Raw genomic sequence first — 13,867 nt, 5'->3', positions numbered from 1 at the left:
TTGGAAGGACAAATCAGAAGGCTGAGTACAGTGTTAATGGATGGTTACTTAAGAGTGTGGATGAACAGAGGGACCTTGGAGTTAAAATCCATACATCCCTCATTCCTCAAGGTTACTGCACAATTTGATAGGATACTTAAGAAGGCCTATGGGATGCTAGGCTTCATTAATAGGGGGCTGAGTTCAGGAATAGAGAGGTCATGAAACTCTACAAATCTCTGGTGAGACCACACTTAAGAGTATTGTGTTTAATTCTGGTCACCTCATTATAGGAAGATGTGGAAGCTATGGAGAGGGTGCAGAAGAGATTTGCCAAGATGTTACCTGGATTGGAAAACAAGTCTTAGGCAACATGTACCTACAAATTCAATGTTCATCTAGATCAACATCTCTTCTTAGGCAAGGTTAGTAGAACTGGGACTTTTCTCTTTGGAGAAGGATGAGAGGAGACTTGAGAGAGGTCTACAAGATTATGGGAGGCATAGATAGGGTGGACAGCCAGCACCTGTTTCCCAGAGTAGGAATAGCAAACACCAGAGGACATACGTACAAAGTGAAGGGAAGTAAGTTTAGGAGAGACATCAGGGGTAAGTTTTTTTTAAAAAATACGCAGAGTTGTGGGTGCCTGAAACACCTTGCCAGGTATGGTGGTGGAAGTTGAAACATTGGGAGCATTTAAGAGGCTCTCAGGCACATGGATGGAACAAAAACAGAGGTTTACAGGGTAGGGAGGGTTTAGTATTTTTTAAAAAAGAAAGTATGGGTTGACACAACATCATGGGCTGAAGAGCCTGCACTGTGCTGTAGTGTTATATGTTCTATGTGCTATCCCCAGTCTTGATAAAGGTTTTGGCCCAAAACTTTGACTTTTTTTGTCTTCTGAAGCTGCTCAACTCACTGAGATCCTCCTGCGGATTAAAATTCCAACATCTCTTCAGGTGATACTAACATGCTTCCTTTATGACTTGATGGCTGTTACTAGTGGTGTTCCATTGGGCTCAGTGCTAGAAGGCTTTGTTAGTTACGCACGTCAATGATTTGGATGTGGAGAGGAGTCTTTCGTTACAGATGAAACTGATGAATTAGTGAAATGGACTGAGACATGGCAGATGGAATTTAATCCTGATAAATGTGATATACTTGAGACATGGGCATACACCATCAATGGTTAAGTATGAGGAATTTTGGCAAGCAAGTCTAAAGATCTTCAAAGGTAGCAACACAGGTAGATAAAATGATTAAAACTGTGTATAGGATTCTGGCCCTCACTAGTCAGTGAAGAGAATACAAGAACAGGGAGGTTGAATTCTAAACTTTAGAAAACATTGATTAGACCTCAGCTAGAGTACCATGTGTGGTTCTGACCATCACACTGAAGGAAAGATCCAATAACACTGGAGTGGGTGCAGAGGAGATTCACCAGAATGTTGCCTGGGATGAAGGGCTTCAGTTATGAGGAGAGAGTGAAGGGATATAATTGGGGCATATAAAATTAGATAGGGTAGACTGCAGGAAATAAAACTAAAGAACATAGATTTAGAATAAAGGGCAAGATATTTAGTAGGGATCTGAGGAAAAATGTTTTTGCCCAGAATGGTGAGTGCACAGCTGGTGGAAGCAGAGTCCTTTCCAGCATTAAGAAGCATCTAGATCAGGGGTGTCAAACTCAAATTCAGAGGGCCAAAATTAAAAACTTGGACTAAGTCGTGGGCCAAACTAAATATTTATTGAAAATTTTCAACAACATCTGCATGTTTTCTCTTCTTTCAACATATGTAATGTTAAACTTTTTCTTATTAAAATAAATGTTTAATAATAGTTTTGGTTAAACTCTTTCCAGAAGAAACATTAACAAATGAGAAATAAAATATTCAATAAATAATATTTCTCTATAGCCTTTAAGCTCCTTTTAAATGTATTTTTTTCACAAGCCAACAAGTCAAAAAAATAACAACTTGCTTCAATGAAAATCCAATCTTTCAACTATGAACAGTCCAAAGTTAACCAAAGAAAATATTAATCCAAGCTTAGCTTGCTACACTGTGATTTACTCTGATGCACCTGGGTCTAAAGCAGATACTTGGCATCTCTTAGATGCAAGTTCATCAAACTCTGGGGTCAGAGTTTGCCTCCCACCTGTCTTGAAAGGTCCTGTTTTCTGTCTTTCATTTGGCCATTTTCCGTAAGGGATTTATTACATGTGAGTTGGGCGACAGGTCGCAGATGCTAATGAAAGTAAAGAGAGGAGGTGGGGGCGATTAGTGGGCTGATGCCAATGCATTTGCAAAGCATTCTGGGATTTGTAGTATTAGCTGTGCATGCACTATACTGGCGCGGCGGCCAGCGGGACAGGTCTAATACATATTTGATATGATCTTGCGGGCCAAATATAATTATATCACTGGCCAAATGTGGCCCGCGGGGCTGAGTTTGACATGTGTGATCTAGATGAACATTGAATTTGTAGGTAGAGAAGGCTATGGGCGGCAAAGTGCTAGAAAATAGAAGCACAGTAAAGTCCCCACTATCTGGAATTCAAGCAACCTGCAACCTCAAAGCTACTGGCAAAAAAAAAGAGAGGAGGAAATAAATAAATCGAAATTAAGAAGAGTAAATAGAAGTTTAGAATTGTAGAAATAAATGTTCTCTGAAGTAACACATAAACCTTTGGTGAAGAAGGGAAAAAATATTCAGCCAGAAGAGTGCCATGGCCGTGGTTATATTAAGTGTAATAGTAAGGCTTTATCTATAAACTTGGAGGGGGGTAATGCTATTGTTTGCTTCAGGCAGTTCCATGGAGATGCAGCAATGGTAAAATGTTTTCAAAGAATGATACTTAAAATAAAGTGTAATTCTTTAAGGCTTTATATATTCATACAAGTGAAGTTTGTTCAATGCAATGACAGTATAGGATTTTGATCTTATAAACTTTTTATTCTTAATGCAGGTGTATTAGTTAAGGATTGTGAGAGTGAGTCTTAAAAACCAGAAAATTCATTTATCCTGCATCTACCAATCTCCATAGGTGATGGATACCGGGGATTTTACTATAATACAGATGGGTGCTTATTGGTTGGTGCAGACATGGCGGGCCGAGTGGCCTGTTTCCATGATGTTTGACTCTACAATTGAGAAGCAGGCTATAATGGAGGTGAAACTGATACTTCTTCTGGCTATCCATCCCATAGGATGATGTTGGTTCCTTTCAGTCAGTTTGTGGGATTTGATATGAGGATACCCCACTCCTGAGAAAGAAAAAGCATGTGAGTGAATGGATTTAGGCAAGTAGGGGTTGCAAAGGTCCAGACCCATTCTCTTGACATCCCCTCCCGGATCCAGTGGCATGATGAGGGCCAAAGCGGCTGGGGGAAATTCTGTTGCAGTGAATGGCCAGACCAAGCTTTGATGCAATGGATGCCTTTTCCACACTTCATGGCATGTGTTTGCTAGATGGTTGTTGACCCTGCAAGAGAGTTTGTTCACCCAGGTCTTGTTTTTCATTCTGCAGGGTGTACAGCCACACTTCGCACCAGGGAAGCCTGGTGGGGGAGCCAGTTTAGTTGCTGACCACCCAACCATATGACAGGTATTATTGAGTTACATGGTACCAGTAGCACTCAGACAAGTGACCTGAAATTGATACAGAAAGAGAACAGATGGACCTGGGAGAGCAAGGAGCCAAGTCACAGCACTCCCCTTGCTGTTCTATCACCCAGTCCTACTACTGACAGCTCCATACAGGCTGTAAACACCTTGTTAAAGGAGCTGACAGCAGTATTTTATTTAAAATCCTGCAATCACGGGTCTGGGGCCAAAATGGCGGCTCCTGTGCTTGGCAGCGGACATGGGGTGTTGCTGACACCTGGGGAGTAGTGGAGTGGCACAAGGTGCTAGTAAAAGGGAAAACAACCCCTCTCCCCCCCCTCCCCCAGAGAAGGAGAAGCAGTGGAGACAATCCTAAGGACTGTGACTATTGTGGCAGACCAGCAAGGGGTTCTGCAGCTGAAGGATACAGTCAGATGGTGAGCTGTTTGGTGACTTGTGGGCAAGGAATCTACACAAGCTACAGGAGAATGGCTCATGAGAATGAGGTATCAGAACCAGGATTCAAGAGAATGCTGAAGGCAAGAAGGGCTCCTGAAGAGCCCTGGGCTTTGAAAGCTTCCTCATCATGTTGTATATTTTGATCTGCGATTGGGTCGCTGGTAGTTTGAACTTAGCTAGAATCTTGTTGAGCTGCAGAGGCTGTGGGAGCATTGAAGGCGAACACACAAACACTCAGTGATGCTGGGGAACTTTCTTTTGCTTCTTTTTCCCTGATTGTAAGTGGCACCGCGCAATACTAATGGTGAATCTTTGGCTGGTTTATGGCAGACTAAAGGCAATTTCATGCAATATGACATTTCTGTTTTATTACATGACAATAAATAGTATCTGATCTATTAACTGGCATACTTATAGTATGGCAATTCAGGATTATATATATATATATATATATATATAGAATAAGTAAAAGGCTGTTTAAAAATTAATGTCTATATCTGACATTAGATTAGGGTAGGATGTTAAATAGGGTGCTGCAAGGTTTCCATCATTAGAATTCCATGTTTCTAATCTTTATTAGTGATATAGAGTAGACATTAAAAACAGATTAAAATTAATTATATTATGATAATACAAACATCAGAAGAGAACAATAAATGATTACACAAGTGGGAAAAAAATTAAAAATGACAGATATATAAAATAATGGCAGCACTGCCAGAGCTGCTGTAATGACAGCACTGATGCTGGTATGGACCCAGGAGAGTAGAGACACAGCACTGCTCTGAAGGGACTGAATGTTGACGGCTCTGTATAGACATTAAATGGCCTACAGTGTTTTTAAACTATAATCCTACAACCTCAGGTCTGTGCCAAAGATGGCGGTACCTGTGCACAAAATGGCGGTGCTTGTGCTCTGTAGTGGCCACGAGGGGTTAGAGACTCTAAGGAGCAGACTGGCGTATGGCACCAGAAATGGTGAGAACCTACACCATTGAGAAGGATCAGCAGAGAAAATGACTCTACAGAATAGTCACAATAGCAGCAGACCAGCAAGTGGCTTAGCGGCTGAGGGACCCAAACAGGTTGGGGCGATTTGCGGTCAGGGGACCCACATGAGTGGTGGGCTACTGGAGACTGTCTCATGCGAACCAGGAAGAAAACACGTGCTGGATGATCTCAGCAGGTCTTGCAGCATCCATAGGAGGTAATGATATATAATCAACGTATTACCTTGAAGAATGGATCAAGCTCATAATATTGATTTTACACCTTTACCTCCTATGGATGCTGCAAGACCTACGAAGTTCCTTTAGCCCTTCTCTGTTTTTACGACGTTCACAGTGTCTGCCGACTTTCGTGTTTCACCACATGAGAACTAGCTAGGGAAGCTGAGATTCAAGAGGGTGCTGAGGGCAAGAAGGGTTCCTGAAGGGCCTCCGTTGCCGAAGGTGTCCTGATCATGCCAAAAGTTTGGATCTGGAGCTCAGGTTACTGATGGATCGAGCAGGAATGTGTGCGGCTGCAAAGGGTGCGGGAGCGCTGGAGGCAAATCCACACTCAGCATCTCTGAAGGAACTCTCTTTGCTTCTCTTTCTCATACAATAAGGGGTGCCAGGTGACATTAATGATGATTCTTTGTCTGCCTTGTCACAGATAAAAGACAATTTCATATAATATTACATATTCTTTACTATTACATGACAATAAAAGAATTTTATATTTGTACAAGGTAAAAGATAAAAGATGCAAAGACATATGAAGACAACAAGTACTAACATACTATGAATGAAGATATCACAAATATTGATAAAGTCATCTTGATCTAACTGTCAAATTAGTACTTTCAATAACTAGCATACATGTTAAAATAATTATAAAAATTAAGTTTTGGTAATACAAAGTTTATGCTGGGGCTTCGCTCAACTGCATTGCATTGCTTGGACTTATTAGAATAGTGAATTTAATGATCAGCTTTAAGAAATATCGAGAAGATCTAAACACAGGAGCAATACTACTTAATGAAAAGGAAATAACATGATGCAGACAACATTTTTTTTGTTTTGTTTTTAGTTCTGTTTTTATTCCTTGCCTTTTGTTATTTAGTCACCCTGGTTGTTTATTCCTAGGCTTCTGTAGGGGTCTTTGACCCCACCAGTATTTATATCTGTATTATTTATATGACCATATTCTCAGTTGTATTGAGGTGGGGGGGGGGGGTATAAATATAGACTCTGTATGTTATATGAATGTTGAAAGGGAATGTATTGTTTGTTTGACATTTTATGAGTCTTTGAAAATCACAAATATACAGAAAATTAAAAGAAAATAAATGGAGAAAAAAAAACAAGAGTAAAAGTTCTCTCTAGTGCAATAGGATAGTTCTTAAGTCTAATTTTGACAGATTTTTAAAGCATGGTAACAGGCCCTCTCGACCCACAAGCCCATCCCACCCAAACACTCCAATTAACATACAACCGCCGAATGCTTTGAAGGGTGGAAGGAAACAGGGGATCCTGGAGGAAACCCACACAGATACAAAGAGAATGTACAAACTTGCCACAGACAGCACCGGATTCGAACTCGGGTCAATGTCACTGTAATAGCGTTGCACTAACCGCTACTTTAACCGTGCCATCCTTCTGATTTTGCTTATCGGAAGCATCCTGGAATGTATATCCATATTAACAGTACAATTATGAAGTTGATAGAGGGAGGACCTCTCTCGTGTTTTGTATCATTTATGGAGTGCAGATTAAGTAAATTAGTTAGGTCAAAATTGCACAGCAGAATAGATCAAATACAACTGAAAATGATGAAAATCAAAATTAAAAACTAAAATTAGAAATAGAATTCTTCACTCAAATGAGATAATTTTGAGTAATATGCCAAGCAAGGTTAATAGAAATATCATTTGAGATAGTCAAAATACAAGTCATTGATAAAATGTTGTAGGTAAGATCACAAAAGGGAGTAAGTTAGGTTGAATAATAATTTCTCGGTCTTTAAACTGTAAAGTGTTAAATTACTACCAACAAGCCCTAACGTTTTGAAATTTTGTTTTTGATTTCTCAAGAATTCCGGAAAATTACAAACCTGCGGTACAGCTTTCTACAATAATAAAGTAACTTGGATTGGCTTGTAAAGGAAAAAAGCATCTGTATAAAAGTGTTAATCTGCTTTGCAGGCAAAATTATAGAATAACTCTGCAATTTATTTTTAGGTTAATGCTATTTTTTAAAAAAGGTGGTATTTAAATAGTAGTTTTTATGATGTTTGATGTCACAAAACATTTCGTGAAAAATTTATAGGTATTTTTTAAAAGGTAGGCAAATGCATACAATTAGCAAAGACCCACAAGAATTAAGAAGATAAATAGTCAGTTATATTGATGATGGGTTATCACTGTTACAGACACAATGAACAACATAATTCACACAAAATAAATCCCAAAGAATGGCTGACCTGAATTTTGGAGAACCCAATGCGTAGGAACTTCACTTGTCATCAATTCAATACAGGTCTGATTCAGCATCAATTGTACTGTTCAAACATTCTTCCCAATTCATTTCCAACCTCAAACAACATCCTAACTGCTAAAGCAATTACAGTACCTGCAATCACTGTACAAGTTGCAAAGCCAAATTCCTAACACCTGGTACTTCTGGAAAAGCCTTGCTAATTCCATCTAGAAAAGGTGGAAGGAAAATTAATTGTTATATAAATATGATTGCATATAAAACAAACTATGGTCCACAATGCAATTGAGCAGTGCCCTATAAACTCTTATCAGATTCTTACTGTAAAGCAACCACTTGTTAAATAGATTAATATCTTTGATTAAAAAGTACAGAGTACTTTGATGTGACTACTTAAAATTGAATTTAAAACATCCAGTACCTCTGTTACTGTTCTGGGCAATCCATCTACGTAAATGTAATTTGTTTGAGCGCTCTCCTTTTCCACAAAGTTACCAATGCAATCAGCTACAAGTGAATGTGAGACCAATTATTATCAATGACATACAGACAAGACTAACAACCTACTAATCACTGTAGAAAATGGTTTGACTTGCATCAACTAGAAGGCAGGAAAACTCCAATGCTTTCCAGGGTTACAAGAGTGACTGTGAAGAATGCTGTGTCCATTTAACTGATATCTTTTAAGCATGCCATGTCACCATGGAACATTTAGAGCAGGCTATAATACTGTTATAATTGTGAAAACAAATAGAATGAATAAAGGGTTTTTGCCAGAAATGTGTAAAGTTAATGATAGCTTGGTCTACTCTGAAACCCTTAAATGGACTCCTCATTGGCAAAAGATGTCCTTTCACCGTCTTTAACTGCACTTTTGTTTTACTGTTGCACCACCTGTCTGGACTGCAAGCTTTCCCCTGCACCTTGTTACAGTACATGACAAACAATAAACAAAATAATAAATATAGCAGCTGAACTGGATTATTGCACTAAAGCAACTAAACAATACCTTTAAGTAGTTTATGTCAATGAAATCAATATCATGGTTTACTTGCTTCGAGCGACATTCAAGTATTTGCTTTGCAATTCAAATTACAAGCCAAGCTTTAATGATATCTTTTCCCTCCTGTTATGCACAATCTTATCAATTCTAACCTTAACAAGAGTATCTTTGTGAGAAAATTCTGGACTAATAGTACTAAATGACTATTAAGCAGTGACAATTCATTGGGGGCAGATGTGACTTCTAAAAATATTTTATCTAGTTTACAAATCTGAGTATAACATCTCTAAATTCTGACACATTATTTTGATGATGACTTATTTTCTTACATTCATTGCTTCTTCGTTCATCCATTGGATGTTCAGCTTCACCTTGATTATTCAACTTTCCTTCCATGGTGTCAGAGCTACCAGAGGAAGTGAAATTCTCTTCTGCATCAAACCAGTCATCAGTAACCTCCAGATCCTTGCCTGTGGGTGCAGAAGAGACAGCAAACATGTTTAAGACTCAGGAAAGAGGAAAGGGCGTGGATTAAGGAAGAGCAGGTTGTGTTTGATATATTTATTAGTTCTTTGAGGATGTAACAAGCACAGTGGATAGAAGGGAACAGGTGGATGTATACAGATTTTCAGAATACAGTTGATAAGTTGTCATATAAAAGACAATCAAAAGAGAAGCATGCATAGAGTTAGGGGTGATGTATTAGCATGGATAAAGGACTGGTTTACTGAGAGAAGGCAGAGAGTTGTGATAGATTGGTGCCTCTCTGGTTGGCGGTGGTCGTCTGGCTTATCCAAGGTGGAAAGTCTGGAACATTGTGTTAACCAACCAGCGCCCTTTTAAGTCCACTATCAGTGACTGGGCTCTGAGGAAGTCAGCACCCAGCAAGGGCCAGGGCACAGCAGCAAGAATGAATTTCCATGTGAACTTACTGTCGCTGAATTTTGGGGGTAGAGTCCATGTGCCCCAAGTATGAATCCAATGTTATTTACCACAGTGAGCGCCAGACCTGTACTCCTGGTACTGGTGCCAAAGCCTGAAGAGGAAGGTTAGGAACCTCCGCACACATATTGACTAGAAATATGCGCTGGGAGAGTTTGTCCCAGATGTAGAGTAGACTAGCCGCTGTAACCATTGTCATGGAGTCATGCTTGTCCAGAGGAATGTGCACCCTCGTCACCAGTACTCGTGGCACCTGGACCTTTGGGTATGATGCTGCACTAATTTCTGTGGGACTTGTTGTTTCATGCACGACAGAATATCTGCATGGGTGGCCAACATGAGGTGGATTTCTTCTGGCATCTGCTCTAAAAACAACTGCTCAAAGAGCAAGCAAGGCCTATGACCATCTGCCAGTGCCAACATGTTGTTCATCAATTCTGAAGGGGCGCGGTCCTCAGGCCATGGATATAGAGGAGCTGTGCAGCTCACTTGCGCCGTGATAGACTGTAAATCCAGAGAAGGAGGGCTTTTAGGGCTTCATACTTTGCCAAGAGCTGGTGGGCCCTGAAGAAAATCCACTACTCAACCAGCCACGTCCTGGTTGAGGGCGCTTACCACATGAAAGTACTAATGGAGTCCACTTCTATCTTGTGAATGTGGGACTGTGCCTCAGGGTGCCCGAACCAAACTTCAAATTGAGTAGTCAAAAAGACAGGCAGTTTGAATGAAACCACTGTATTGTCCATATTGGGTCCAAAATTAATTTGGATCCATCAGGGTCACCAATGTAGCAACTGTTTTGCAGTGCGAAATGAAGAACGAGAAAATGATCAGACATAGTTGAGTTGAAGTTCAATAAAAGTCATTTACTCAGTCACTCGCAGCTTTTAAAACCCCACGTGTTCCAATGTCGTTCTCACATTGTGATGTCACGGTCACTCGGAACCTCCCAAGCTAATTCAATTAAGCCTCCAGTGAGCTGCTGCACTTTGAACCTTTTCCAATGCTAGCACATCCTTTCCCAAATAAGGGACCCAAAACAGTACACAGTACTCCAAGTGAGGTTTCACCACCGCCTATAGAGTCTCATCATTGTGACCCTGCTCTTGTATGCTATTCCTCTAGAAATGATTGCAAACATTTGCTTTCTTCACTGCCAACTCAACCTGGAAGTTAACCTTTAGAGTTTCCTGCATGAGGGCTCTCAAGTCCCTTTGCTCCTTTGAATTTTGTTCCCATCTAAATAATAGTCGGCCCGTCTATTTCTTGCACTTCCCAAAATTGAAATTCATCTGCCATCTTGCTCATTCTCCTAATCCTTCCAAGTCTCTGCAGCCTTTTTGTGTCTTCAACACCAGCAGCTCTACCATCTATTTTGATGTTATCTGCAAATTTAGCCACAAAGCTATCTATTCCCTTATCCAAAGCATTTAAGAACAAAGTAAAAAGAAACAGGTCCAACACTGACGCCTGCGGAACACCCTAGAACCGGCAACCAATGCAAATAGGATCCCCTTATTCCAACTTTGTTTCCTGCCTATTTTACAGTATTCTACCGTGCTAGTATTCCTCCTGTAATTCCATGAGCTCACATCTTGTTAATCAGTCTCAGATGTGGCATCTTATCAGGCGTTTTGAAACTCCAAGTACACAAAATCCACTGCCTCTCTCCTGTCTATCCTGTTTGTTAACTCCTCAAAAAATTGTAGGTTTGTCAGGCATGATTTTCCTTGAAGGACCTATTGTGATGAGGTATTCTGCATCCTCATCTTTGACAAATGATTTCAACATTTTTCCAACCTCTGACATTAGGTCTATAGATTCCTTTCTGCTGTCATCTTCCAGTCTTAAACAGAGGAGTGACAGTCGCTATTCTCCAGTCCTCTAGAACCAAGCCAGAATACATTGATTCCTGGAAGATCATTACCAATGCTTCCACAATCTTTGCAGCAACTTCCTTCAGAATTTGAGAGCACATTTCATCCAGTCCAAGGGACCCAGCAAAGACAGGGAATGGAAAAATAAGTTGAAATTGGATGGAACTGGGAGTTCAGGATGGTCAATGCACAGTGCAGATGCTCTGCTAAACAATCCCCAAGTCCTGCCGGGGGGAGAGGCCCATCGGTTCACAGGGGAAGGGGCAGCTTAGAACCCTGGATTGTAGTCAGGGAAGAGCAAGTGTTACACTTTCTGTGGTTGCAAGGGCAAGTACTGGGGGCAACAGAGAGGTGGATGGAGTAGGATGGGTGGACTAGGGAATTATTGAAAGAGCGATCTCTGGAAGGTGGAAAGGGGTTGATGTGTCTTGTGGTGGGTGGGGGGGGGGGGAATGATAGGTGGAAATGTCTCTGAATGATATTCTGAATTTGTATTGTTTACCACTGTTTTATCCCCCCAGTGATGCTGGAGCTGCATTCATCAGGCAGGTGAGATGTGTTCCCTAACAACAAGTTTTTTAGTAATACATGATGAAAAGTCTTTGGGAAGTGAAGGCAAGTCATTTATTACAGAGTGCCTATTCTTTTATCTGTGCTTTTGTTAGTGTGGATCAAGGTTCTCCGGTTAACCCTCTGGTCTATGGTGAACTCCTGTGAGGGACTTGGTGATGGGTATTTGTGACATTAATTGCCTCTTAATTTGACTCAAATAGTCCTTTCAATGTCCCAACTTGTGTAGGCTGATCCAGAAGGTTAAGGCACAAGGGGTCTGAGGCATGTTGGCAAACTGGATCCAAGATTGGCTTGGTGAGGAGGCAGAGGCGAGAAGTGGAAGGGTATTTTTATGAATTGAAATTTACAAGTGGTGTATAAATGGTATCCATGTTAGGGCCTTTATTGTTTGTAACATATTACTTGTATATAAATGACAGATAATGAAGGTTGTCTCAGGATACAGCAGAATATGGATCAACAGGAAGCTGAACAGAGAGGTACAGATAGAATTTAATCCAGATAAGTATGAACTAATGAATGCTCTTTATGGGGACAAATTGTGGTAGGGACCAGAGGAATGTTCACACACAGAGAGACTTTGTGGTGCAAGTCCATAGCTTGCAGATAATGGTGAAACATATGGACAAGGCATTGAAAAGATATTTGGTACACTTGCCTTCATCACACTGCAGTTGCGCTTTAGTGTGCAGCTCTGGTCACCAAACTGCAAGGACAGGATAGTAATAAAGTGAAAATGCGAGGCACCAGGACACTGCCTAGAATGGAGGAGGTCTTTAGTTATAAAGAGATTGGACAGGCTGAGTGCATTCTTACTGGAATATAGAATATAGGATGTTGAATGGTGACCTCGAGGCTTATAAAATGATAAAGGCATAGATAGAATAGAATATTTTTCCCCAAAAGTAGTGCAGTTTAGAACTAAAGGGCATATGTTTAAGGCGAGAGAGGATGAAATAAAAATCACACAGATGGTGAAAGCAAATACAACTATGTTTAAAAGGTGTTTGGATAGGAAGTCTGTAAAGGGATACAGGTCTAAAGCGGGCATATGGGATTAGCATAATTAGGTATTATGGTTGGCAAGCACATGGTATGCTGATAGGACTCGTTTCTGTGCTATATGTTTCTAGAATTACATGTTTACATTTCAGAGTTAAGTATATTATTTATACATATTAATGAAAAATAAAGCTTCTCACCTTGGTTTACAATGTTTTCACATACACTGTCTGCTTCATCTGGGACATGTTGATCACTGTGTAGCTGAAATACAACACAAGCTTTCTATTAAAAAAATAGTTTCCAAGATGGAATATTACAGGAAAAAAGTACTTTTGCAAGCACAGAACCTTTACCCAAATCTTCTTTATTAAACAAATTTGTTGGATAAAGTTTGAAATCTAATCACACAAGGTCAATTGTAGTCAATGAAAATAAAATCTGTAGTGGTTGGAAACACAAAATAAAACACAATACTGGAAACAACAGGCCAAGAAGCACCTGTGGCAATTGAAACAGAGTTAATGCTTCAGGTTCTCAGTCCTTCATTAGGATTGGGAGAGAAGGTTTTCAAGTTGCAGAAAGGATGAAGGGATAATCTCTAATACGATGATGTCAGGGTTCCAATGGAGATAAATTGATGAATTTATCTGATTGGTAGGTGTGATAGTACAGATTCTATCACCAATGTGTATATGTACATATGGTAGTGTAGGATGACTGTGATTGGCTGAGAGTGTAGCCACACCTACTGGCAGGTCTTAAAGGATTGCTCCTAGCCAGACCAGGTCATTCTGGACTGGTCGACCTACTTGGGATATGCTCCAGTCTTTTAGTTAATAAAAGCCTTGGTTTGGATTAACAAGTCTTAGGTTCTTTCGATGGGGATGACAGTAGGTTAATGGAAGTTAAAGAGACAGGAATGTGAAAGCTAAGTGATCTGCAGG

General features: G+C 40.2%; 1 protein-coding gene across 6 annotated transcripts in view; it reads right to left on the bottom strand.

Annotated features, from left to right (window-relative positions):
- rbm44 (RNA binding motif protein 44) overlaps positions 1-13,867 on the bottom strand; it is a 145,475-nt gene that overhangs the window by 20,396 nt on the left and 111,212 nt on the right. For all 6 annotated transcript variants that reach the window (XM_069933981.1, XM_069933983.1, XM_069933984.1 and 3 more), the window contains 4 exons: positions 13,121-13,184; positions 8,856-8,996; positions 7,945-8,030; positions 7,659-7,732 (listed from right to left, as the gene is read on the bottom strand). In XM_069933981.1, coding sequence (XP_069790082.1) covers positions 7,659-7,732; positions 7,945-8,030; positions 8,856-8,996; positions 13,121-13,184 — 365 coding nt within the window. The remainder of the gene's footprint in view (positions 1-7,658; positions 7,733-7,944; positions 8,031-8,855; positions 8,997-13,120; positions 13,185-13,867) is intronic.

The sequence above is a fragment of the Narcine bancroftii genome, chromosome 4, assembly GCF_036971445.1.
Source record: "Narcine bancroftii isolate sNarBan1 chromosome 4, sNarBan1.hap1, whole genome shotgun sequence".
Classification (NCBI taxonomy): Eukaryota; Metazoa; Chordata; class Chondrichthyes; order Torpediniformes; family Narcinidae; genus Narcine; species Narcine bancroftii.
Note: the sequence above shows the minus strand (reverse complement) of the source record. Positions and strands in the feature narration are given on the sequence as shown.